Source organism: Trichomycterus rosablanca, chromosome 27 (assembly GCF_030014385.1).
Source record: "Trichomycterus rosablanca isolate fTriRos1 chromosome 27, fTriRos1.hap1, whole genome shotgun sequence".
In the NCBI taxonomy this organism is placed as follows: domain Eukaryota; kingdom Metazoa; phylum Chordata; class Actinopteri; order Siluriformes; family Trichomycteridae; genus Trichomycterus; species Trichomycterus rosablanca.
The window spans coordinates 37,549-63,385 of record NC_086014.1 but is presented as its reverse complement, the minus strand read 5'-3'; the positions used below and the strand labels follow the sequence as shown (position 1 = coordinate 63,385).

General features: G+C 44.6%; 1 protein-coding gene across 1 annotated transcript; it reads left to right on the top strand.

The window, feature by feature from the left end:
* Positions 1 to 142: 142 nt before the first annotated feature.
* igdcc3 (immunoglobulin superfamily, DCC subclass, member 3) lies at positions 143 to 24,880 on the top strand. Its single transcript, XM_062989751.1, has 14 exons — positions 143 to 185; positions 7,823 to 8,113; positions 14,685 to 14,829; positions 15,060 to 15,190; positions 15,636 to 15,773; positions 16,854 to 17,012; positions 17,516 to 17,681; positions 18,018 to 18,268; positions 18,488 to 18,652; positions 20,641 to 20,829; positions 21,281 to 21,385; positions 23,134 to 23,266; positions 23,383 to 23,611; positions 24,028 to 24,880. The coding sequence occupies exons 1-14, from the start codon at positions 143 to 145 to the stop codon at positions 24,106 to 24,108; spliced, it is 2,226 nt and encodes a 741-aa protein (XP_062845821.1). The 3' UTR covers positions 24,109 to 24,880.
* The last annotated feature ends 957 nt before the right edge of the window (positions 24,881 to 25,837 follow it).

Sequence of the window (25,837 nt, the reverse complement as noted above, 5' to 3'; positions counted from 1 at the left end):
ATGAATGAAGAACATGGCGCTGATGTTCTTCACCTCCAGGAGCTCAGTGCTGTGGATGTGAGGGAGGTTTCAGTGCTGCTCTTCGCTCCTGCTTTGTTTTTGCTCACTGGTGATTACAATGGCTGCTGCTGAAGGGCACAGCATGGCAGCGCGCCTCCTGGGCATCTGTCTACTGGTTTTACTGGGTAAGTCTTAATTTCCACTATATCATCTAACATAAAATAGCACTAGCAGGAGAAATCCCAGAACCGAATGACTGCACCCCAAACGGGTCCATACACTGAACAGTCATGGACTAACGCTGGCAGAGCCGTTTGGTGCCAACCTTACATCTAAATGAATTCAAGTTTATTTGTTACACTGTGGCCAGGGGTGAGAGGGCAGGGGTAGGTAAACAACATTCAGGTGCAAAACTCAAATACATAAACACGTTGCATTAATTATATTCCACCTTACTTCATCAGCATAAACAGTAGATCAATTAAATACTATAGTAATACTATAATAATAATAATAATAATAATGATAATAATAATAATAATATGTGTATTAAAGGTGAACAGGAGCATCCGTATCCTCCAGGCGGGCACATTCTTGGCGGGTTGTCGTTTGTTATTCAATGATGACGTGCCCACCCTCGTACCTACAACCCCACCGGTGGAGTTAGAATGTTCTCTTTGTGTTCATGTGAGTTTCCTCCAGGTGCTCCGGTTTCCTTCCACAAATCCAAAGATGTGCAGTCAGGTTAATTGAAGCTACAAGAAATGTGTGTGTGTGTGTGTGTTTGTTTGTTTGTTTGTTTGAAGACCAGTATGAACTAATAATGTTTGTAATAATTTGTGAACCTTCAGTCCGGTTCCTCGTTGGTTCCTGTAACCAGTAACGCAGCGGCCTGACCTCACACTCATAGACACGGGCAGTTGTGTCTGTTGGACACTCGGCCTGGTTGGCAGCACAGCTTTATTGAGATTTGATGGTGCGCTAGTGTAAAGTCAGGTCAAGTAAAATTTATTTGTACAACGCTTTTTACAATAGATGTCGTCTCAAAGCAACTTTACAGAATCCAGGACCGACAGACCAAAAAAACCCAAAAAGCCTTGTTAAGCAGCCTCGGGGGGCCAGTGCAACTCCCTTAAAAATACAGGAAGAAACCTTGAGAGGAACCAGACTCAGCAGGGACCTCCATCCTCCTCGGGTGACCTGGAGAATCATTTGAATGAATTAGACTTACACAAATCATACACACACACATACAATTAATTTAACTAAAAGTTATTGTTAGTGAACGTAATCCCCACCACCACTCTGTTCTGTGTGTTTGCATGATGTAGAAGATTCGTTCTGGTGGATTCTGTTCCTCATTTGTATGTTTGGGGAGTACTGTGCCCTTTGGCCCTGCTCACAGATGAACATCGATCTGTCCATCCTGACTGATGTGACCTTGACCGTATCGTCAATACGTTTTTCTCGGATTGATCCTGTTCTGTGTTATTTGAATCGTCGCTTGTATTGGGTTAGAAGAATGAAAATCTGACCCGATGTCCAACAAGCTGACAGTCAGGCGTTTGAACACTTCTGTCTATATATAGTGCACATTTTAAGGTGTGTGGGTGGTGCGTGTGCAGTCCTGTTGCATCTGTAAGCAGGTTTGATGGAAGTATTGGAGGATGTCGGTTGTTAGCCATCATTAGTGCGTGTTTGATGTATGTGCTGGTGTATAAGATGCTCAGCGTGTACAGGTTTGTGTTTGTGTGGATTTCTTCTCCCTTTCTGTGCTCTTTTTAAACAGATCGTGGCGGTTATGTGCCGGAGGACACCGACCCGCTGCTTCTTTGTAACGTGGGGGTATTGTTGTGAAGGTTTGGGGGGTGGGACTCTCGTGGCCTGCTGGGAGACGACATGGTAACGTCGAGCGTCAGTGCTTCGCTTCTGTTTTGTTGCCAGATCTTTTGTTTAAGGTGATCAGCAGCGTGAGTTGCTTTGCTCTCATGGACGACCAGAGTTTTTCTGTCTGGCTTTAATAAGAGCCAGCATGATTACTTCCAAGTTACTACAAAGTTTAATGTTTAACGTTCCTATTTGCTTTTCACAAATAGATTTTCATCTCCATCATCTGAGGGTTTCATAGATGTGGAACATGTTTACCTCTAACGATTAATTATTCTTATGTTTGGTTTGGATTAGGTGCTGTTACTTTTGTAAAATATTAAAAATCATTGCTTTGATATAATGCTGTGTGTTTGAGGGGGAACAACAGATCTAAAGTGTGGATTTTAAGGTATTTTATTTTAAGGAGCCGGAAGAATTTCTGAAGAATCTCTCTAGTCCCTTTGTTCCTGATATAATGTGATTTGGGAAAGTGTGTGTGTGTGTTTATATTATTTTTATATATTATAGGGACGCAACATTTTGGGATTTATTGTATGCAAAGATCTACCATCATTAGTGAATGCAGTAATGATGTTTTAGGGCAGGCTCGGTGCCCACACTAACCCACCTGGTCCAGGTAAATATTAGTGGTCAATACTGCACACATGTCGGAGGAATAGAGAGGAAGTGAAATGCAAAAAAATAGGATTAATGAATGTGTTTAAAGGTCGCTGGTTCAAGCCTCACCACTGCCAGGTTGCCTCTGTTGGACCCTTGAGCAAGGCCCTTAACCCTCAATTGCTTAGACAGTGTACTGTCACAGTACTGTAAGTCACTTTGGCTAGAAGCGTCTGCTCTCAGTTGGACCCTATCCTAAGGCTTAGCAAGTGATGGTGAGGTAGTAAAGTGAGAGGAAGTGTGTGTGTGTGTGTGTGTGTGTGTGTGTGTGTGTGTGTGTGTGTGTGTGTGTGTGTGCACACGTCAGATCTCTGAGAATTTGTCGTTATCTATAAGGCTCAAGGACTTGAAGGACGCGAAGATCTGCTGAAGGTTTTGGAAGTGCTGGAGTCAGACTGACGGATTGTTTTGAATAGATAAGAGTAGAAGGTCTCCGGTTCTCATCCCGCTGATCTACTCGGTTGTTCTTTATTTTTGTAAAAGCAGATCACAGAAACCAGGTTTCTGCAGGTTTATTTCAGCAGGAAGGTCCTGGGTTCAGTTCCCAGGTGGAGTGGTCTGGGTCCTTTCTGTGTGGAGTTTTGCATGTTCTCCTCGTGTCTGTGTGGGTTTTCTTTGGGTTCTCCAGTCCAAGGACGTGCAGTCATGACAACCGGAGCTTCTAGTACTTACCCTAAGTGTGTGTGTGTGTGTGCCCTGTAATGGACTGGCGACCTGTCCAGGGTGGTATCCACCGTTCACCCAGTGAATCAGACCATTAGCAACCCTGACCAGGTTAAAGCAGTGAATGAATGAATGATTATACAGTTGGTGGTCTAAAACAGGGATTGGGTCGCAAGCCGAAAAAATGGGTTGCAGAGGAAAAATTATAGTAATTAAATAATCTTGTGCGTGAGCGCCCTCTTGTGGAGGCTTTATGGTACATCTTGTACAGAGATACAAGATGCATTATTTGTGTTCCCTGGGTCGCGCAAAAAGTCAGGAAAAAAAAGAATGTCCTGGAATTTGTTTCATTATATTCGACTCTACCTGGTGACTTCTCTGTGCCCATATAACTAGATCTAGATGAATTGCACCTGTGAAATGTGCTGTTTATTCCACAATTCACGTTTAAACGAGCCATAATGAAATCTGAAGCTGGATGAGAAGGAAGGTCCAGCCGTCGTGTGTGGAGTTACACTCAAACTCAAACTCAAAAGAAGCTTTATTGGCATGACAAATAAGGACATTCGTATTGCCAAAGCAAGTTACAGAGAAATATTAACAATAAAAATAAGAAAGAACAAAAATATACAGAACAGTTACATGTGCAAAAATATAGAATAGAATAAAATATTAATAAAAACAGTGCAAAATAATAACAATAAAAAGTATAATATTTACATTAATGAGGTACAAAAACAATCAGTTTGTGCGTGTGTGTGTGTGTGTGTGTGTGTGTGTGTGTGTGTGTGTGTGTGTGTATGTGTGTGTGTATGTGTATGTGTATGTGTATGTGTATGAGACATGGTCACCCACTGTCCCTCACCTGGTGGCAGGTGTGTGTATAGAGTGCTGCTAGTGTGCAGCTCTCTCTGTGCTCCCCCAGTAGGTGGGGCAGTTTGTCGGGGTCTGGGAGGGAGGTGAAGTTGGGGATGATGTTATTAAATTTAGGGAAGAATTGGGAGCGGACGTGGTGGTACTTGGTACACCGGGTGAGGAAGTGCAGCTCCGTCTCTACTGTACTGAGAGTGCAGTGCTGACACGACCTCTCCTCCCGGGGCAGCCAGGACCGGGTGTGTCGCCCCGTCTCCACGGCCAGGTCGTGTGCGCTCAGTCTGTACCTCGTCAGGGTGTTTCTTAATTTAGGGTCGGATACTGTGCTCAGATAATCTGCTGCACTGTAGTGTCTGTTTAGGGCCAAATAACAAATAACAACAAATAATAAATAACAACAAATAATAAATAACTGCATTTTACTTTGAGTTTTAGTTTCAGTTTCCCAATAATTCAGATATTTAGTTCTGAGTTTTGTTCTGGTTTATTCTAATTGGGTTTGCAGATTTCTCCTGTTCCTGAGTCTTTATTGTGTTAGTGTGTGTTAGTGGTGTGTCGGCGTGTGTTAGTAATGTGTTTGTGTGTGTTATTAGGGTGTCTGTGTGTGTTAGTGGTGTATCTGTGTGTGTTAGAGTGTCTGTGTGTGTTATTAGTGTGTCAGTGTGTGTTAGTGGTGTATCTGTGTGTGTTAGTGGTGTATCTGTGTGTGTTAGTGGTGTATCTGTGTGTGTTAGTGGTGTATGGGTGCAGTGACTCAGGACCAGTTGGATGAGGGGACTGGTATGTTTGCTCAGCTCTTGGTGTTTCAGGGCTTTATAATGATAAGTTTGGGGGTCGCTCTCATTTAGATGGTTCCAGAAGTTGATTGCTCTTCTCTGTATGTTGATAATTAGAGGAAATCGGCCTAATTCTGCCCTGCACGCATTGTTCATGGTGTGTCTGTGCACCTTTAGGATGCTTTTACAGAACTCTGTGTGCAGGGTCTCTAATGGATGTTTGTCCCAATTACGGAATTGATGGTGTGTAAGCGAACCCCAAACTTCACTGCCATATAGAGCAATCGGTTCAATTATTGATTCAAAAATTTTAAGCCAGATTCGAACTGGAATTTCTACGAATGTTTGACGTTTTATGGCGTCGACGCCCTGCGAGCTTTTTCTCTCAGTTCATTTACTGCCGGATTAAAGTTTCCTGTGGAACTGATGTTCAGTCCGAGGTAAGTATAATCTTTAGTGTGCTCAATTTCATGCTGTCCTAATTTATATGTGTGTTTGGTTCCCTGAGATCTGCCTCTTTTCTGGAAGGTCATAATTTTGGTCTTTTTGAGGTTGACGGTCAGGGCCCAGGTCTGACAGTACTGCTGCAGCAGGTCCAGTTTGTGCTGGAGACCCTGAGCGCTGGGGGACAGCAGGACCAGATCATCTGCATACAGCAGGAGTTTAATCTCTGAGTCGTGTAGAGTGAGACCGGGCGTGGCTGAGTGCTCTAACATGGAGGCCAATTCATTAATATAGATGTTAAATAGAGTTGGACTTAAACAGCAGCCCTGTCTCACTCCACGCTCCTGAGAGATGAGATGTTTCTCTTACTGCCGATTCTTATTCCACACTGGTTTTCTGTGTACATGGATGTAATAAGATCAGATGTTTTACCCCCTACACCACTCTCTAACATTTTATAAAACAATCCTTCATGCCAAATGGAATCAAAAGCTTTTTTTAAATCAATAAAACATGCAAATATTTTAGAGTTATTTTGAACTACATATTTTTCGATCAGGGTGTGTAGGGTGTAAATATGATCGGTAGTGCGGTAATTTGGTAGAAAACCAATCTGACTTTTACTCAGGACGTTGTGTTGGGTAAGGAAGTGTAATAATCGTGAGTTAATGATACTACAGAATAACTTCCCCAGGTTACTGCTCACACAGATGCCCCGGTAATTATTAGGGTCGAATTTATCTCCACTTTTGTGGATCGGTGTTATGAGACCTTGATTCCAGATTTCAGGGGAGGAACCGACACTCAGAACCAGGTTAAAGACTTTTAACATCGCCAGGTGAAATTTGGAGCTGCCATGTTTGATCATTTCATTCAGGATCCCGTCAGGTCCTGATGATTTCTTTGTTTTTAGTTTTTTAATGTTGTCTTTAAGTTCCTGCTCAGTAATGAGAGAGTCTAGAGGATTCTGGTGGTTTTTAACAGCCCGTTTCAGTTCCTCTAACTTACTAATAATTTGATTTTGTTTAGGATTTGAATCTAATTCTACATTTTTAAAGAGTGATTGGAAATGGGTTGTCCAGATATCCCCATCCTGAATGGCCAATTCTTCCTGTTCTCTATGTTTTAAATTGTTCCAATTGTCCCAGAATTGATGTGTGTTGATTGATTGTTTAATAATTGTTAGTTGTTTTTGGGTGTACTGAGCTTTTTTGGTTCTGAGTGTACGTTTATATTGTTTGAGGGTTTCACAGTAAAGAAGTCGTGTGTTACTGTTGTTTGGGTCTCTGTGTTTTTGGTTTGATATTTTACGGAGTTCTGTTCTTAGGATTTGACAGTCTTTGTCGAACCAGCTGTCATCTTTTGTAGATTTAGGTTTTGATTTAGATTTAATTTTTAATTGAGCTTTATTTGCTGTATACACACACTCACACACTTACACACACACACACACACACTCACACACACTCACTCACACACACTACACACACACACACACACTCACACACTCACACACACACACTCACTGACACGCAAACACACTCACTCACACGCACACACACTCACTCACCCACACACACTCACTCACACACACTCACTCACACACACACACACACACACACTTACACACACACACTCACTCACACTCACACACTTACACACACACACACACACACACACACACACTCACACACACTCACTCACACACACACACACACACTCACACGCACACACACTCACTCACACGCACACACACTCACTCACCCACACACACTCACTCACACACACTCACTCACACACACACACACACACACACACACTTACACACACACTCACTCACACTCACACACTTACACACACACACACACACACACACACTACACACACACACACCTTTGCAGGAGGATTGAAGTTCAGACGCTGCTGTTGTGTATTAGTGAGCTCAGGAATCTTGTGGGATGGAAGGGGGTACCGGGACCCGGGGGTCAAAGGGTCAGAGACAGAGAAGCTCCGGTGTCTCCAATCAAAGCTGTTGGAGAAAGAGAACAGACAACCCTGAAGATCAGAAGAGGAAAACAGAGGAAGATGTTCCTCCTCCTGATTCTGTATCTGTGGATGTAAATTTGTTCTCCATCCTTTACTCTCTTCACTGGGGGGGTTTAGACTGGGCCGGGTTGCCAATTGAAGGCAGAATTCCCCTCAGACTGTTTCATCATAATTCTTTTATACTGATAGTAGCACTTTATTAGGAACACCTCTCTGGTACCTACATTCATTGATTACTCTATAAGCTACAGCAACCATACACATTAACTTCATGACTGGGTATACATTAACTGACTGTAGAACATCAAATGAAACCCCTATAGGACCTCCCCAGATCAGATGATGTGTAGGTGCACTGCACCGACACTAACTTGGTAATGACGAGGTACTGGTGCTGTTCTGTGTATGTATGAGTGCAGCAGGCGAAGCAGTGTTGTTGGGATTAATCAGAAACGTGGTGTTTGTGTTCTCAGGTGAAGCATCCGGAGCCGAACTGTCCTTCACCCTGGAGCCCGGCGACGTTATCGCGGTGCAGGAGCAGCCGCTGGTGCTGCACTGTCGGGCGGAGGGGATCCCACCCATCATTACACGCTGGAGACGCAACGGAGCGCTTCTCCAGCAGGACCAGGACCACCTCACGTTCACCAATGGCTCTCTGCTGATTGGTCGATTCCAGAGGACTAACAACGAGGGAGATTACGACTGCGTGGCACAGAACTCCTTCGGGCGGGTCATAAGCCGCAAAGCTAAAGTTCAGGCTGCAGGTAAGTGTAGTGAAACTGAACGGCTGATCTCTGTATAAGTAGAGCGTCTAAATAATCTGCTTTATGAGCTCCAGGTCTGATTAGAACCCTCTCTACTGAGGCAGCTGATCAGGTAGGTAGAGGGAGCAGGGCGGGTCACTAGGTTTACACACAGACCCAAGGACTATAAACTCAATGCCATGAATATAAGCACTGTGTTAGCACGGCATAAAACATCATCCCTCCACGCTTCTGGTTCTTCCTGTCTGAGTTCTTTTCTTCTTCCTCCACTTTCATCCACACGCTGTGCATCTTTCACGGTTGCTAACGGCGATTGTTCCAGCAGTAGGTTGCAGGGTTTATTTCCGTACACCGGCCGATCGAGCGAACATTCCAGCGCCGTCTCCCTGTGAATGGACTTTTGCGTACACAGCTTGCATCCCGTCAACAATAAGCCCGACCTCGCATGAGCTAGCCGCCTGTCGCCGTCAGCCAGTCTGTTATTGTCTGAGCCGCTCTCAGCTGCCCACAGAAAGCAGCGTTAGAGAGCCGAGCAGACGGCAACGTCTGGAAGTTTCTTTAGCTCGGCGGAGACGTTAGCGTGCTGCTGCTGCACGGGCAGATCAAGGTCTCTGGGTTACTGAGCGACTCTTAGACAAAAGAGGATAGAGAGTATAATTTTAATGAGTTAAATAATGAAATAGAGCCTCCAGACCTCAGCAGATCCTCTGCAGATCCCGATGATCCTCTCTCTGTAGAACCACAGAACCTGATCTTCTCTGCCCACCTATTGGTGGATGTTAGACAAGCCTCATAGCGGCTCACACTGTCCGATTTTCATCCCAAATTTTAGACATTACCAGAACTTTGTGGTCGGCTGGTGGTAAACAGGTCACATTTTGCGTTCCAAGACATGAGGTCATGGTTCGAATCGCAGCAATACTATCGGCCGCTCAAGCCTCTACTGTGTCTGAGGGAGGGACTGGCTGAAAACACTTTTTTTCTGGAACCCCACCCCCATTAATCTCCCAATTTAGTCATATCCAATTCCTGATTGTGAACATGGTGCCACTTGCACGACCCACAATCTTATCAAGGAGAGCCGGATCACTGCTCCACCCCTTAGTTTAGTCCTCCCAAAGTGTCCTCCCAAAGCGTCCTCCCATTGTTCTCCTGTCTCTGTGGGTTTGCTTTGGGGTTCCTGGCTTGTGTAGAAGGTGGAGTGGCTGGTAGAAATCAATAGATACACACGAGTCCTTCAGCTTCACCGGGATGGATACACGGTGTGAAACCTTCCCAGCCAATCACATCGTCATTTTTCATCATTTTTTGCATTAATATTTATACTGAGATTTAATATAGTTTTATCTGATATTATGTGGACGCTCAGTTTCTCGGTGCGCTGTGGTTTAAACGCAGGCGGATTTGTATTCAGGTCCCTGTGTGTGCATTGGGAGATAATAATTACCTTCTGACTGGAGCTGATATGGAAATGATTTGATGAATAAAGACGACGGCCTTGTGTTGAATCGGCTTCTTCAGCGAAACTAAAACCGAAGAGTCAGTGGAGCAGGAAATCTAATTTCATCTCCTGTTAAGGACAAACCTGGAGCTGTAGTAATTCCTTTCACTGCCACACCCTCTCTGAATAAGCACCTGGGCTTGTGTTGGGAGTTTGGTGGTCACTTTAAAACCCTCTTACCTGAGAACCTTGACCTGAGAGGTTTGAGGGAGTTTATCACAAGAAACCCTGCTGAGGTGAAGAGTTCTTAGGGCCGCTGACCTTCTCAAAGCTCCTCCAATGAGAAAAGCAACTCAGGCCGTAGGAACAAAACTTAACATGACTTATTGTACTGAAACAACAAGCTCTTATTCTTTTATTGGAGGGTTCTCGATGGTTCTTGGTTAGAGTTGCACTCCTTCAACCCTTTTGGGATGAATTGGGGTAAATGAGGAGGACGAAGAAGCTTCAGTCGTTCCGCTTGTGTGTCTCCTGGAGTTGTGAGCTGTGCTGCAGTGCCACCGCAATGTGCCAGGCTTGTTGCCCGTCCCATGGACCTGCTCCTCACCCTAATGTTCCACCACCAGCCGGCTGTGTTTAGCATTTAAGAGGTCCTCCTCTTTCCCCTCTCCACTTCTTTCAGCCTTTCAGGGGCACGTAACCCGCTGCTAGGCTTTTCCATCTTGAAGTGAATGGCCAGATTTGTTCCTCAGCCTCCCACCAGATCAAAGACTCTCTCCTTTTACGTTCCCGTTCCGTTTCCTTTTGGTGTGCACGTTTCAGGGGCTCTGGCTCAATTTGTACTTCCCAGTAATTTGGGCCGTGACGTGACCCCCTGAAACGCCGACAGAGAGAGAGGAGGCAGCAAAGCAGGTCATGATTAGTGAGGGTTCTTCACAACCCCTTCATCTACTCGCCCCTCCCGGAACTGACCCCCTGCCTCGCTTCGTAAATCTGCCCTCGTTTTTTCTGTACTGTGTTTTTGTGAGCGATGGGGCGGGCGCTGCTGGACGGTCTGCTCTCCTGTGGGTCCTCCTAAATGCCTGCTCCTCTCAGGAAGCACTTATCTTTGTTGAGGTTTTTTCTTTGATGGATTTTCTTGTTAGCCACCCCTCGGTGCTCAAGGTCCCTGATGAGCTAGGAAGTTTTTCATTAAGCCTGAAGACAGTCCAGTGGTCAGAACCAGTACAGTACCCAGTATCTGACCACAAAACCTTTAGAGTTCTAGTGAAGGTCTTGATTGGCGATGGTGCAAGGGAACATATAGGGTGAAGTTTTGGTAGTACGGGTACTAACTGGTTTTCTGGTGTTAACAACTTGCTCATGAACGTGAAACATCTTCTGCCCCCATAGTAGTGGGGTAACACCCCTAAAGATCACGTGACCAGAGACAGTGTGGTCCTGAAGGTTGTGGATGTTTGGCATTGTGTTCTCAGGCTCTGGTGTAACTGGTGTTCCTGCTATCGCTTCAGCTCGTCCATTTTAATAAAAACAATTCTTAAAAATTGTTGATTGATGAGAACTGGAAACACCCAAATACAATCAGGTGCACGTATTACCCCCATCGCTGACTGTTTGTATTCAGGGCTTGGCAGAACCAGTAGACCCTGCAGAAGCTCGTGTGTGGGCGATGGCAGGAGGTTCTTTTGGGAAAGTGCTGGGGAGGGAATGAACTCCGCCTCGTTCCGGATGTCTCCGGACCACCCGAGCCTATATGGGACAAAAAAATAAAAAAGAGGCAGCAGGTTCCCTGTTCCTCCATCGGGCGGGTGGGATTTGGGGCGCACTGGGGGGAATTCCACTGGTAATTAAGGTTTAAAGACTAGAGTGGCCAGGGTCAAAGTGAAGGTCGGGGATCAGACCAGAGCAGAACAACTTTTCCCTGGATGTTGGGCACCATTTTACACACTTTTTTTTACTATTTTATTTCTGCATTTTCTGCCAGTTTAGTCGTAGCCAGTTCCTCTTCCTCTGGGGGTGGGGGTGATGTGAGATATTCTAGTTTATTTGTGCTGGTTGTGATATTATTATTATTATTTTTATTACTATTATCATCATCATTATTAATATTATTGTTATTATTATTATTATTATTAATATATTATTGTTATTATTATTATTATTATAATGTGTTTCTGATCCCTCGTACAGTCTTCTCTCGTTGAATCGTGTGGTTTGGGCTCAATCTTTTGTCATGGTTCTCCATGTTTCTCAGTGTTTTCCCCTCCCCCAATCCTCCTCTCCGTCCCCCTCTCACCACCACCACCAGTCTCCAGCTCTGCTTTTATGCAGTGATAGTAATGCCATAGGTCAGCCCAGGCTAGCGGGTGGAGGGGGTACCGGCTGGGGAGCAGTGACCCCTCCGTGTGTGCGGTGGCAGATACGCCTCCCGCCTCTTTTTTCTCCCTTTTTGTAAAATCCTCCCCCTCTTTTGTTCGTGTTCTTCTGTCGGATGGCTGTCCCTCTTTCACGGCCTCCGGGGGCCACTGGCATTGACTTTGTGAGTGAATCAACTTGTGATGTAAGCGGCGGCCATGGTGTTACCAGTGTTCCACTGAGTTCTGGAACACCTTGTACTACTGGGCATCGGGTTCCACTCAGTCCGGACCTGATCTGGTACAGAGTCACAGAGACAAGGTGATGGGGGGGATTTCTCCTCTGGGCTTGTGAAGCGCTCGTCTGATTGAAGAACGTTGAAACGTTGGGATTAAACACCTGAAATGGACACAGAGGGTTAAAACCCCTCTCAGCCCGGGGCCGGGGTCGGGGCCGAATTCCTGAGGAACAAATCAAATAGAGTTGCTGGGTCGGAATGTGAGCAGGGATTCTGGGAAGGGCCCCGTTTCATTTGTGCTGCCCCTACCGGACGTGTTTATGAGGGATGATATAAATTTATTTATTTCCTAATTTAAACCACACAGACATGTGCCTAAAAAAACTGGTGTGATATTTAAAAAGCAGCAACACGACGGCTCAGACAGGGCGGATGCAGAGGTGAAAGAGCACACCGAGATTTTCGGGGTAAGGGGACCTCGTGTTCGGCCCTGTGGAGGTGAATTTATAAAGAACAATTAAATTCCCACAGCTCCAGTCCAGAGTGCGTAGCGGTGGTGCTTTACACCAGTTTATCTGATGCTGTGCAGTGCACCTGGTTTACGTCAGGGGTCGAATCTCAGCTCTGTATTAGTATTTAACGTCAGGTTATTATTTTATTGATTTATACAGTCAGTTAATGATGATATTTAATAATCAGATTTATTTAGGCCAGGTTTGATTATTTCCTGTAAGGTGAACAGCAGGAATTGTGTTTCGCTCCCTGCCGCTGTTCCGGGGGAGGGGGGTTTGGTAGATTTGCACGGACAGGCCTGATTCCGCATGTGTGTGTTTGCACGTTAGCATGAATTCACACGGATTAGCGTGTAGCCGTTGGGGTGTAGCTTTGTGTTGATTTCCCCAGTGACCGTCATCAGCTGGAAGCATGGGGGGGTCTGATAGAAAAACAACAGAAAAGAAAGGAAGCAGAGGCGAACCCAGCTGGTACAGAGCGATGGAGACGAAGGAAGAAAGAACGAGGACGGGGGGTGGAGGGGAAGCGGGCATGGTGTGGCCTTGGTCTGCTTTACATCTAGAACGGGCATCTGAACGTATTTTGTGTTTTGAGCCGAGCGTTCTGATTGTTCGGCTCGTGTCTGTTAGAATGATTTCTGGGATCAAGTACCTATTGCCTTTTTCTTGTGCATTATCCCCTCTATTTCCCTCCCAATCTAGTCACATCCAATTCTGCGATTACCTCCACTCTGAGTAGAGCCGTGACTAACACACGCCCCCTCCGACACGTGTTCAGTACCAACCGCTTCTTTTCACCTGCTGCTTTTACCTGGATTCATATGTAAATCAGCTTCTTGTACAGAAAGACACACCCTGTCTACATTATCTCTCGACTCTTTTTTATATTTATTTTATTTATTTCTTTTATTTGACAGTATTCTGTTCTGGTTCTGCTCTGGCTTGACTATCTGAAGATGGTTTGTTGTGGTTCTGGAGTGTGTTAATTTAGTAAATCAGTGTCAGGGATTTTGGAACATGACTACCGGACGTTCTGATCTCTGCTCTCTGGAACAGTGGACCCATCCTGTGAATAAACTAAAGACGGGTCTGCATTTCATCTGTGGATTCCTGCTGTGTGAGTGTGTGTGTGTCCTGTCGACAGACCTTGAGGATTGTTGTAGCACATTTGCACGCACACACACACTCGAGGTGGCACTGTGCTGCCCTAGATTGTGATTAATGACCAGAGTGCGGGTGAAGGATTCCCTCGAGTGGATGCCAGTTGGCTCAGGCTGAGAGGTGTGAAGAAGAAGCTCATTACTGCTGTCACATCAGCTGACCAAGCAAGACTGTGTGTGGGTGGGGAGGGGGGGTGTTAGAGGGTGTGATGGGGTGTTTACATTTGTGTGTGTGTGAGTAGGTGTGTGTGTCAGCACTCCACACACACACCTGCCACCAGGTGAGGGACAGTGGGTGACCATGTCTCTCACACACACACACACACACAAACTTTTGGTCTTATTACTGCTTAGGTTATATCACTATTAACTATTATTACTATTATTATTGTTGTTGTTTTTCCCCACAGAACAATAAAGAACAAAAACTAACGTGTGTAATGAATTACTTATTATTCCCATGATGCTTTGCTCTCTTATTGGTCCTAATGGACCTTCGCTCACCACTAATGGAGCGGAGCAACATTCAGTCACTTCCAGAGGAGCAGAAACAAAACGATCGATTCATTTAACACCAAGCGTTTATTACATTTCTCCTCTGGTAATGGATTATTAAAAGCATCTGGAACTCAAATACACCAGTGTGTGTAAGTGTGTGTGTGAGAGAGAGTTTGTGGTGTGTGTGTGAGAGAGAAAGAGTCTGAGGGTCTGTGTCTGTGTGTGTGTGTGTGTGTGTGTGTCTCTCACTCACTTTCTGTGTGTGTGTGTGTGTGTGTGTGTCTCACTCACTTTCTCTCTGTGTGTGTGTGTGTGTGTGTGTGTGTGTGTGTCTCACTCACTTTCTGTGTGTGTGTGTGTGTTTTAGTCTTGGCTGATTTTCATGAGCACCCACGGTCGGTGAGGGCGGAGTTGGGAGGCATGGCCCGGTTCCAGTGTCATGTACACGGCTTACCTGAGCCGCTCATCAGCTGGGAGAAAGACGAGCGACCTGTGGACACCAATGATGAGAGGTCTCACACACACACACCTGCAAGTTCCTTCGGGATCAATAAAGTGTTATCTTATCTCTTATCTTACACACAGGGCTGTAAAAGCAGCTACTCAATCCACCAGTTAACCACATTCAGTTAACAACCAGGTTAAAAAATCATGGTCAGTGATACACAGGCGGCTTTATTTAGGTTTCAGAATGTGATTGTAGAAATTTGTTTCCACTGTGTGTGTGTGCTGTGGTGTGCAGGTACACTCTGTTACCCACCGGCGTGCTGCAGGTCACCGCGGTCCGCCCGGGCGATGCCGGACTTTTCGGCTGTGTTGCTCACAACAGCGCCGGAGTGAAGCACAGTGCCGGAGCTCGGCTCACCGTCTCAGGTACGAGATTACACACACACAGCAGGGAGTGTGGGTGTGGCACAGAGTCAGGGACCTGGCAGATAGTTCACACACCTCACAACACACACTCCGCAACACACACCTCACAACACACACCCCGCAACACACACCTCACAACACACACCCCGCAACACACACTCAACAACAAACTGAACATCTCCATTCTACCCTGCCCATAATCCTGCCCCGGATTAGCTATTTAAAAGGTGCCCCAAGTGAGGTTGTGACTGAGTGAGTCTGTGTTGCTCTGCAGGCGTGTTACTGCCTTCTACTTGTGTGTGTGCAGGTTAGTGTGTGTCCCTGTGTGTGTGTGTCCTTGTGTGTGTATGCAAGTGTGCATGTGTATGTGTGTGTGTGTTTCTCTTTGTTATTGTTATTTTTTATTGTTCTCTGTATCTCCTCATGTTCATACCTCTTGTTTCAGACTCTCAGTCGTCTGTGTTTGAGGAGCCGGTGATCGTTGTGGGACCAGAGAACCTCACCCTCACCGTGCACCAGACCGCCATCCTGGAGTGTGTGGCTACGGGCTTTCCTCGCCCCATCGTGTCCTGGAGTCGCCTTGGTAACCAAAACACTCACATACGCACTTCTGACTACATGGGCACAAATTCCTACAGATATACTTTATAATCTTAGAAGCTGCTGGTCAGGTGTGTGTGTGTTTACTTTCAGCCACATACTGTGAATATCTCCAAGCAAACACACAGCAGCATCATCAAACCCACCTACCAGCAGGAGGAAGGTGGGCGTGCTGTGACAGACAGGTTTGGTGTATCTGCACTGTTTTTATTTCGATACACTCATACACACACACATACGCTCTCTCTCTCTCTCTCGCTCTCTCTCTCTCACACACACACACTCAGATCTCTGCGATGCAGCTTGATGAAGTCCCTCACCACTGTTTCCATGACGACAGAGGATGTGTGTCCCTGTAGAACCGTGACCGTTCCTTATTCTCTCGGTTCAGACAGACGCGGAGCATTGATGTCCGCCTCACCTCCACTCCACTTTTCACCATATTTTGGAGCATCTGTAGGAATTTGTGCCCAGTTAGTTAAAAATCGGGTGTAACCAGAAGGCCTGGCTCACAGTTCCAGTTCATCCCAAAAGTGTTCAGTGAGGTTGAGGTCAGGGCTCCTGGAGTTCCTCCAACATGTGCAACAGGAAAGGGCCTTCCCCAACCTCCCGAATACACCTTTCAACAGTGTGTGTAACAATAATAATATAAATATAGTAAAAAAATAAATAACTGTACTGTAGTAATAATTAATATGGTAAAAATAATAATAATAATTATTATTATTATAGGAATAATTACAGTGAAATAATAATGTAATAATAATATAAATATAATACAAAAAAGTACTGTATTAATGATAAATAAAGTAAAAAAAAATTATAAAATATGTTAATAATAACTATATAATAATAATAATTACAAATGTAGTAAAAACAAATAATAATAGTAATAATAAATATAGTGATAATAACACTAACAATATAATAATAACAATACGTATCTTGTAATAATAATAATAAATATAATAATAATATAGATTAAACTGCCAGTGTGTGCTCGTGGATATGAATATCTGATTTCTCTCTCCTCTCTGTCTCTCTCTCTCTGTCTCTGGTATAGACGGGCGCCCTATCGGAGTTGAAGGTATCCAGGTTCTGGGTACGGGGAACCTCATGATTTCGGACGTCAGTGTGAAACACTCCGGCATTTACGTGTGTGCCGCTAACAAACCAGGAACGCGTCTGCGCCGAACGGCTCAGGGTCGACTGGTGGTGCGAGGTGAGTCTCTTAATCGGATACACCGATTAAAACATCGACACTAACATGGTGATGACACGGTACTGTGTGCTTTTCTGTGTGTGTATGAGTGTAGCAGGTACAGCAGTGTTGTTAGGATTAATAAATCCTCTTTATTAGGAACATGTACCCTGTTAGTGCTGGTTGTAGGTGGACACTTAGAGACACGACGTGTCTTCATATTTTTCTAGTCGTTTATCAGTGGACGCTGGTGGTTTTATATTTTATTATAAATATAAAACTGAGTAGCAGCAGAGTTTTTGGTGTATACATAAGGAAGCTACAGGGTCCAGAATTGATGATGCATCATTTTGTGTGATGAAAGCAATACGGAGGAAACATCCAGCAGATAATCAGAGAGTAATAAGGTGCCTGTAATTGCCGCAATTACAACTCAGATTCTGTTCATTATGGCTAATGAAACACGGACGACATCACAGTAATAAAAATATGTTTGATGATCGTGTTTGTCTGGCTCTGTTTAGCTCCAGCCGAGTTAGTTCAGCCTCCACAGTCCATAGCTCGTCCAGTGGGCACCAGTGCCATCTTCACGTGCCTGGCGCAGGGTGAGCCGATGCCCCAGATCACCTGGTTGAAGAACGGTCAGATTCTGGAACCCGGGGGCCACGTCAAGCTCAGGAACAACAACAGGTGAGAAAAATAGCCTTGATTATGGTCGAACGTGGTGAGCTGACCTGTACTGAGAGAGGATGTGTGTGGGTGAGGTTCAGCTCTGGAGCATCATCTCTATGCATGATGTAACATGAAGCCTCCACAAGTTTATTTAATTATTTTGTCATTTTGTGACCCTGCTTCCACCACAGGTGGGGGTTTGCGTAGAACCAGAGCTTGTTTGAAGGTTCTAACATTGCTGTGTGTTGTTGTGTGTTGTTGTGTGTGATTGTCAGTAACGTTGTGGAGGTGTGAGTGATGATGATGATGGCATGAGTGATGATGGTGGCGTTTATTATCTCTCTGCTCCTGCAGCACACTGAGCATCTCCAGCATCAGCGCGCAGGATGAAGCCATATACCAGTGTATCGCCGAGAACAGCGCCGGATCTTCCCAGGCCAGCGCCCGTCTCACCGTGCTGTGGGCTGACGACGGGCTGCCCGGTGTACCCACAGACGTGCGGGCAAATGCTCTCTCACCCACCTCCATACAGGTGTCATGGAAAGAACCTTCTGTAAACACACAGGACATCATCGGCTACGTGCTGCACATCAGGAAGACTTCAGGTAGGAATTTAAATTTGTTCTGCTCCTGTATCTGAGCTCTACTGCATTTTATTTTCATTTAAAGAAACGCTGAATTCAACACTGTTGTTCTGTGAGGGTCACAAGCTCTGATATGTAATAATAATAACTATAATCATATATTAACATCATCTCTCTCAGCAGGAACAGGGTATTAATAAAACCCCGTCAGTGATTGTAAAACTCTCTCCTGTGTCTCAGAGCCGCTGGAGATGGAGTATCAGGAGGCCGTGAGTAAAGTCACTCTGCAGCAGGTGGTGGGAGATCTTCAACCTTCTACAACCTACAGCTTCTACTTAAAGGCCTACACCTCCCACGGTGCCAGCAAAGCCTCCAGCACCGCCCAGGAGAGCACGCTTGGAGAGGGTGAGCATAACACACACTCAACACACTAATCAACACACTCACCAACACACCAGGAGAGCACGCTCAGAGAGGGTGAGCACAACATACACTCACCAACACATCAAAAAGTTCCCTGTGCATTAAAAAGTCTCATTAATAGGAACTCTGATGGAACACAGGGGGGAACACGGTCCCGTCCTAACTTTTTTTGAGCGTGTCGGAGATATCAGATTCTAAACGTGTTTCGATTTACATATTACAATAAAGTTGATAAGTGAAACACTGGAAATCTTTTCTACTGCATTTAAATAAACGTTCCAGCTTTGTAGTTTTATATTTTTAACGTGCTTCATTATTAATACTCTGTGATTTACAGTAGTGTTCAAAAAAATAGCAGTGATTTTAAAAAAGTGATTATAGAAAAGTCATTATAATAACTTTTATTTCCATAAATGCAAATGCACTGAAAATACTACACTTTCAATTCTAAATCAAAACATTAACAAAATTTAGCCAGTTTGTGTTAATCCTTTACAGAAAGTTAAGAAAAATGAATATTAGGCTGTTCAAAATAATAGCAGTGCCAGCATTTTTCTTTAAAAACTCCAAAAATGTATCTATAAACTGAAAATGTTTGAGGTTTCACTTTACTTTAAATTACTGAACTAATATTTAGTGGCATAACAATTGTTTCCAAGATCTGTGTTGCATGGAGTCGATCAACCTCTGGCTCCTCTGAACAGGAATTCCAGTCCAGGATGATTACACTACATTCCACAGTTCTTCTGCAATTTTGGGTTTTGCCTCAAAAAAACGTGTTTCACATATCAGCCCACAAGTTCTCTATGGGATTGAAGTCAGGGGATTGTGCTGGCCACTCTATTACCTCAATCTTGTTTGTCTGTAACCAAGATGTTTTGGGTCATTGTCATGTTGAAACACCCATTTTAAAGACATTTCTTCTTCGACATAGGGCAACATGATCTCCTCAAGTATTCTGATATATTTAAACTGATCCATGATCCCTCGTATGTGATAAATAGGCGTAACACCACGGTATGAAAAACATCCCCATATCATCATTTTGTACCAGCCTTGCTTTACTGTCTTCACAGTGTACTGTGGCTTGAATTCAGTGCTCAGGGGTCGTCTGACATACTGTCTACGGCCACTTGACCCAAAAAGAAAAATTTTGCTTTCACCAGTCCACAAAATGTTGAGCCATTTCTCTTCGGACCAGTCAATGTGTTCCTTGGCAAATTTGAACCCATTCAGGACGTCTTTTTCTTAACAACGGGACTTTGCAAGGAGTTCTTGCTGGTAAATTGGCTTCACTTCATCATCTTCTGTACTCACTGGGAACTTCAGATGTTCCTTGATCTTTCTGGAGGTGATCACTGGCTGAACCTTTGCCATTCTGGCTATTCTTTGATCCATTCGAACAGTAGTTCCACGCTTCCTTCTGCATCTTTCAGGTTTTGGTTGTCACTTCAAGGTATTTGAGATCATTTTAGCTGAGCAGGATATAATTTGCTGCACTTCTCTGTATGTTTTTTCCCTCTAAAATCAACTTTTTAATCAAAGTACGCTGTTCATCAGAACAATGTCTGGAACAACCCATTTTACCCAGTATTTCAGAAGGAAATGCGCTATGACCAACCTGTGCAACATTTGCCCCCCTCCTACCTTAAATAAGGGCCAAAATTGACACCCGTTCTTCTGCAGAATGAATGACTTCACCAATTGAACTCCTCACTGCTATTATTTTGAACAACCCCCTTTCAATCAATGCTTCGATTACTCAGAATGAGTGGCATGCATGTCCTAATTGTTGGGTTTGTTTTGTTTTCAATACTCTACTACACTTTCAAGTAATTTTTTTGCTATGTAGAAATAGCATTTCTACTAAAAACTTTGATTTATCAAGTTAATGGTGTTGGACTGCTATTTTTTTGAACACCACTGTATCAGGCTGATGTTGTAACATGGTGATGATGTGATTCCCACAGTACCGGCTCCTCCGTATCTCTACACCAAGGTTCTGAACTCCAGCGTGGTGCAGGCCACATGGGAGCCGTCCACAAAAATGGGTCAGCACGACGGATTCAGACTCTACTACCGCCGGGCCCATGACGAGCTCTATACGGGGCCCGTCACCTTGTCCCGCAACGTCACCCTCTACAACATCTCACTGATGGGTACGTATCCGAACCCCATCACCTCCAAAACACGGTGTTAAAATACAAACAAACTTTATTACTGTCATCTTTGCACAATATTGCATTTTTGCATCTTACTCTTTAACATATGCTGCTATATAAACTGTACACTGCTAACTGTATATCAGAATATGTTTTTTACCTCACCTACCATTTACTCAGTACCATGTTCTGGCCGACATTACACTTGTCTTTGGTCCCCCCTCAACTCCTTTAGATTATAAGTGTCTCTTGTATTTATTGTACTGTCATTTATCTGCACGGTGTGTATTGTATTGTCTTTCACTTTTTGTTCTGTGTTGCACCCTGGTCCTGGAGGAACGTTGTTTGGTTTCAGTATGTACTTGTATAGAGCCGAAATGACAATAAAGCCTCTCTTGAACTCTTGAACTTCTGAACTCTTGAAACGTTCTCGTGTTCCTGTCTGCAGATCCAGCAGTGGTTTATGAGATCAAGGTTCTGGCCTTCAATCGGTACGGAGAAGGAAATGCCACGCTGCGCTTCATATCTCTAAAGGAGGGAGTGGAGAAGTCAGGTGAACGCACATGCACACACACACACACACACACACACACACACACACACACACAAATGAATGGTATAAGTGGGTGTGTTCACCTGTTTAACACTGTTTATGCCAAGTTCACACTACACGACTTTCCAAGTCGTCAGGTCGCTGTACAGTTCACACTATACGACTGAATCTCCTGCACTCGGGAGTCTTTCAGTCGGTGTATATTTCACACTACATGACTGATCGGCGATAGGGGGTTTCACACTACACGATCCATCACCAACTGGAATCGTAGGCGTGCTTTTCTGGTCTCCTTTTTTTTCTTCTTTACAAAAACACACGTGAGAAGTGACGAGGGGTTTAATGATACCACATCCAAAAAGGCACGTCAACAAGTAGCGAGTGATCAAAGTGTTTGTGGTCTGATGTGCAGCGTAAAATCAAAAAGGAAAAATAAGTGAATCTGAGTGGATTTGGCAACACAAACAGTATATGGATTGTTCTGTAGTAAAGTGGAGGTTAATTAATAATTTTGTAATGCAGCGTGGGTATTATGTTTTGTAGAGGACGATCAAATCAGAAATACTGTAAAACGTGTGTGTGCCGGTGTATTCTGATATAAACTATATCCTCTCCTGCGTTTCCCCTCACGCTGTATCCTGCGTTCTCATTGGCTGTTCGACATGTCACTCATTCCCAGTCGCACATCTGAGATCAGATATCTGACCTGCTAGATATTTCAATCCAGTCGCCGAGCGCTCGGCGAGCCGGTCGGATCGAGTTGTTGGATAGTTCACACTTAGCGACTGAGAGCCGAGTTTTGATTGCCGAGTGAACGCTGAGTTGCTCCCGACCCGGAAAATCAATCGCCGAGCGAAAATCAGGGCAAAAATCGTGTAGTGTGAACTAGGCATTAGCAGTAATCACATCTCTGAGATGCTTGTTGTTCAGTGGTTGCTCCCGGGTGTTTCTGTGCAATGTTTACCACACGTTTTTTCTCTCGTTTTGTGTCATCTTGATTTGGATATAACCACTTTTTCCTTTCCTTTCCTTTTCCTATGGAGTGTGGCGTTGCTGCTTAGCTTGCCGGTGCAGTTCCCTGAGGAGCGCACCGCATACTTTTGCCACGTTGGGCTCATGATTTCTGTTCACCCGATTGAACTTTAACCTAGTTTGCTGTTTGCTGACCCTTCCAAAGCTCCTCCAATGAGACGAACTGTTTGATACGAGGTGGTAAAAGCGACTCGGGACGTACGACCAAAACTCACCGTGACTTATTGTAGTAAAACGGCGAGTGAGGAATGTGATTAGTGGAGGAACTTATGAGCAGTAATAATGAAGAGAAGTTTAGTGCTCCTGTCTCCTTCTTTTACTACATTAAACCACGTTAAGCTTTATTTTCAACCAGAAGCGTTTTAGACTCTGGGAGAAGCTGATTCTGATTCTCACCGTTTCTCAGAAGCTGGAGCTGTAACACAAGTTTAAAAGTGAAACAGGGAGGAGAATCCAGATAAACACAGATACATGTGGAGCTGTAACCCTGGATCTGACAGAAGTTTGTGTCGCTCATGAATGCATCCTCACAGAGAACCTGTGCAGGTGTGGAGGACCACGCTACCCCCTCCATATTTGTGTGATGCCCAAGCCAGCGCTTGAGACGGTCACTTTTACAGCGGCATGGATGTTTTTAGTTTTTTTCCTGCGTTCTGTCTGCGGTTCGTGGGTGTGTTAATTAGTGACACTCTAACACTAATTGCATCTCTCAGCAGTGCTGAACGTCCCGTGTGACTGTGTGAAAGAGGAGCAAAAGAGCTCGACCACTGGCATTATCATCGGCATCCACATTGGCGTCACCTGCATCATCTTCTGTCTCCTGTTCCTCATGTTCAGCTACCGGAGCAGGTGAGCGTGCACAGACTGGCACCCGGAACCCCGTTTAATAACCCTGTACTGAACCCAGGGGTGAAGGTCGACTGGTGCCAACCATGGTATTCTGAACATGCTTTCTGTGTCTGCAGGTTAATGCTGTGTAAGACGGTGCAGGCTGCTCCTCAGGTGGGACTCAGTGCAGTGGTCACTGCAGCCGCAACACTGGAGTCTTCTTCATCTTCTCATGGAGCACTAGACTATAACGGGCTTCACTGTGCCAGCGCCAATGCCAGCGATGTTCCCTGTGGCACCAAGGCTAGCTCTAGGTTGAATGAGAGGGAGAAGCTGGTCTCAGGTTCGGCTGATGCTGCACAAATGGTGAGCACTGCCAGCACCGATCCCTCACCCTCACACGCACCATCAGATCCACATCCAATAGATCCCTCACACACACCATCAGATCCACATCTAATAGATCCATCACACACACCATCAGATCCACAACTAATAGATCCCTCACACACACCATCAGATCCACATCTAATAGATCCCTCACCCTCACACACACCATCAGATCCACATCTAATAGATCCCTCACCCTCACACACTCCATCAGATCCACATCTAATAGATCCCTCACCCTCACACACACCATCAGATCCACATCTAATAGATCCCTCACCCTCACACACACCATCAGATCCACATCTAATAGATCCCTCACCCTCACCATCAGATCCACATCTAATAGATCCCTCACCCTCCATATTATTTACTTTTATATCTGTTTTTAGATGGAAAGCTTGCTGGTCTCGGGTTCCCTGAATAAGGTGTCCACACTTACTTTGGATAACTTGGTCCAGGTGGAGGAATAGACGGAACCTCCACATACACACGGAGCTCCCAAATTCTTCTCAAACAGACCCTACTGTTCCTCTCAGGTCAACCCAGGAGTTTCCTATTTTTATCTTGTTGTTTATTGTGTGTAGAGTTTATTTGTTGGATTGTTGACGTGGGAGTGGCGGGACTCTGTAGGAGTCGGGGTGATTCTGCCATCGGCGGGTTTGATCCCCTCATCGGAAGGAAATAACGGTCGAAAGATGGACGTAGGAGTTCTTCAGAAGAATCTTTCTTCCTGCTGACCTCTGACCATCGGGGGGCGCCACATTCTCCAGTGATTTCACTCTCCATCTCAGGAAATGTTCCTCAGAATCAGTTTTATAATCAGACTCCAGGTGTTAGGTTTGGATCCAGGACCTACAAGTCCTGGGATTTACATCAGGAAGCTACCTCAGCCAGGAACGAATGTGTGTTGGGAAGCGTTTTTGCGTAACGTTTCACTCAGAGAAGTAAACGGGCGACGCCCTGTCTCAGATGCCAAGAGCTGCCAGTTAATGGACTAATGAAGCAAGTCAAGGGAGAAATATTCAACATATAGCACTTCCAAAAGTCGATCATCTACCTCATGATGACAACGCTCGGGTTGTTGTTGATGTTATTCTGTTTTCATAATGAAATGAATCGTTTTGTTTTGTTTTTATTTACGGGCGGTCCAGGCCGGATGGGTTGTGTTTAACACCTCGTGATTTTTCGGTAGGGTTTTATTTTGTATTTTTAATTTTGGTCCTTTCAGATGGACGTGAAGACGGTTCAAAATTAATTTGCACTTCCACTGATGATTTCAGGAGCAATTTTGTGACGCCTGTGGTCGAGGTTGCACGTCTGTAACATATACATATAAATGTGTAGATGATGTATGTTAAGCACCGATTCAGCATTGTACACACCCTGTGTTTATATTAGTAATAAGGGTGGAACATCACTGTTATTATATTTTAATGGGGGGGGGGGGGGGGGGGCAGTCAGTGTCACTGTGTGATAGTTCATCAAGAATTTAATCGAATGGTCGGTCAGCGTTGGCAGGAAGTGCGCGGCCTGTCCAGCAAAATCTAATCTTATTCTTCCTTCACATGACCACGAGGCTATGCTAGCGTCCGTGATTTTTGTATTTTTTAGAAATATTTATGCCTCTTTTAAACTGGATGTTATTTACATTAAAGCCTGCAGTCTGACGAGCAGTTATGGCTGTGTTACAATCCACATCATGCTGTGTTTATATAGCTCACAGGATACAACTAGTAACTGTAAATCACAGCAGCGTTTTTCAAGCGACCTGCATTTTGTCTGTGATTTTTTCTGTCACGTAGGAAACACAAAGAATGCATCAAAACCAAACACATAACTGAATAAACCTAATTAATAAATATGGTGCCAATCTGGTCCCACAGCGGTTTACAAGAAGTAATGTAAAGCCTCCACAAGGGGGCGTTTGTGTACAGGTTTTTCGCGTTTATGTGCCTGTTAAAATTATTTTTCTCTTTGACCCGTTTTTTGGCTCAGTTCTGACCCTGCATTAGAACACTTTAGTACATTTTGTTAGGGTTAAGGTTGGGGTTAGGATTTAACTATTTAGTTAAAAAGGTTCATCGTACATCTATACAGTGATGCAGCCACCTGAGCGGCAAGAGTTATTAAGTTTGAGGAGATGAGAGGGGGTGAATATTTTTTCACGGCACTGTAATGCTAATCTCCGATTTATTTCTA

Excerpts from the sequence above, each read along its gene's own strand:
- igdcc3 (XM_062989751.1), top strand. The coding sequence starts at position 143 with ATGGCAGCGCGCCTCCTGGGCATCTGTCTACTGGTTTTACTGG. Across the intron at positions 15,191-15,635 it reads AGCTCGGCTCACCGTCTCAG|ACTCTCAGTCGTCTGTGTTT; the intron begins GTACGAGATTAC and ends CTCTTGTTTCAG. Across the intron at positions 20,830-21,280 it reads CTACAACATCTCACTGATGG|ATCCAGCAGTGGTTTATGAG; the intron begins GTACGTATCCGA and ends TCCTGTCTGCAG.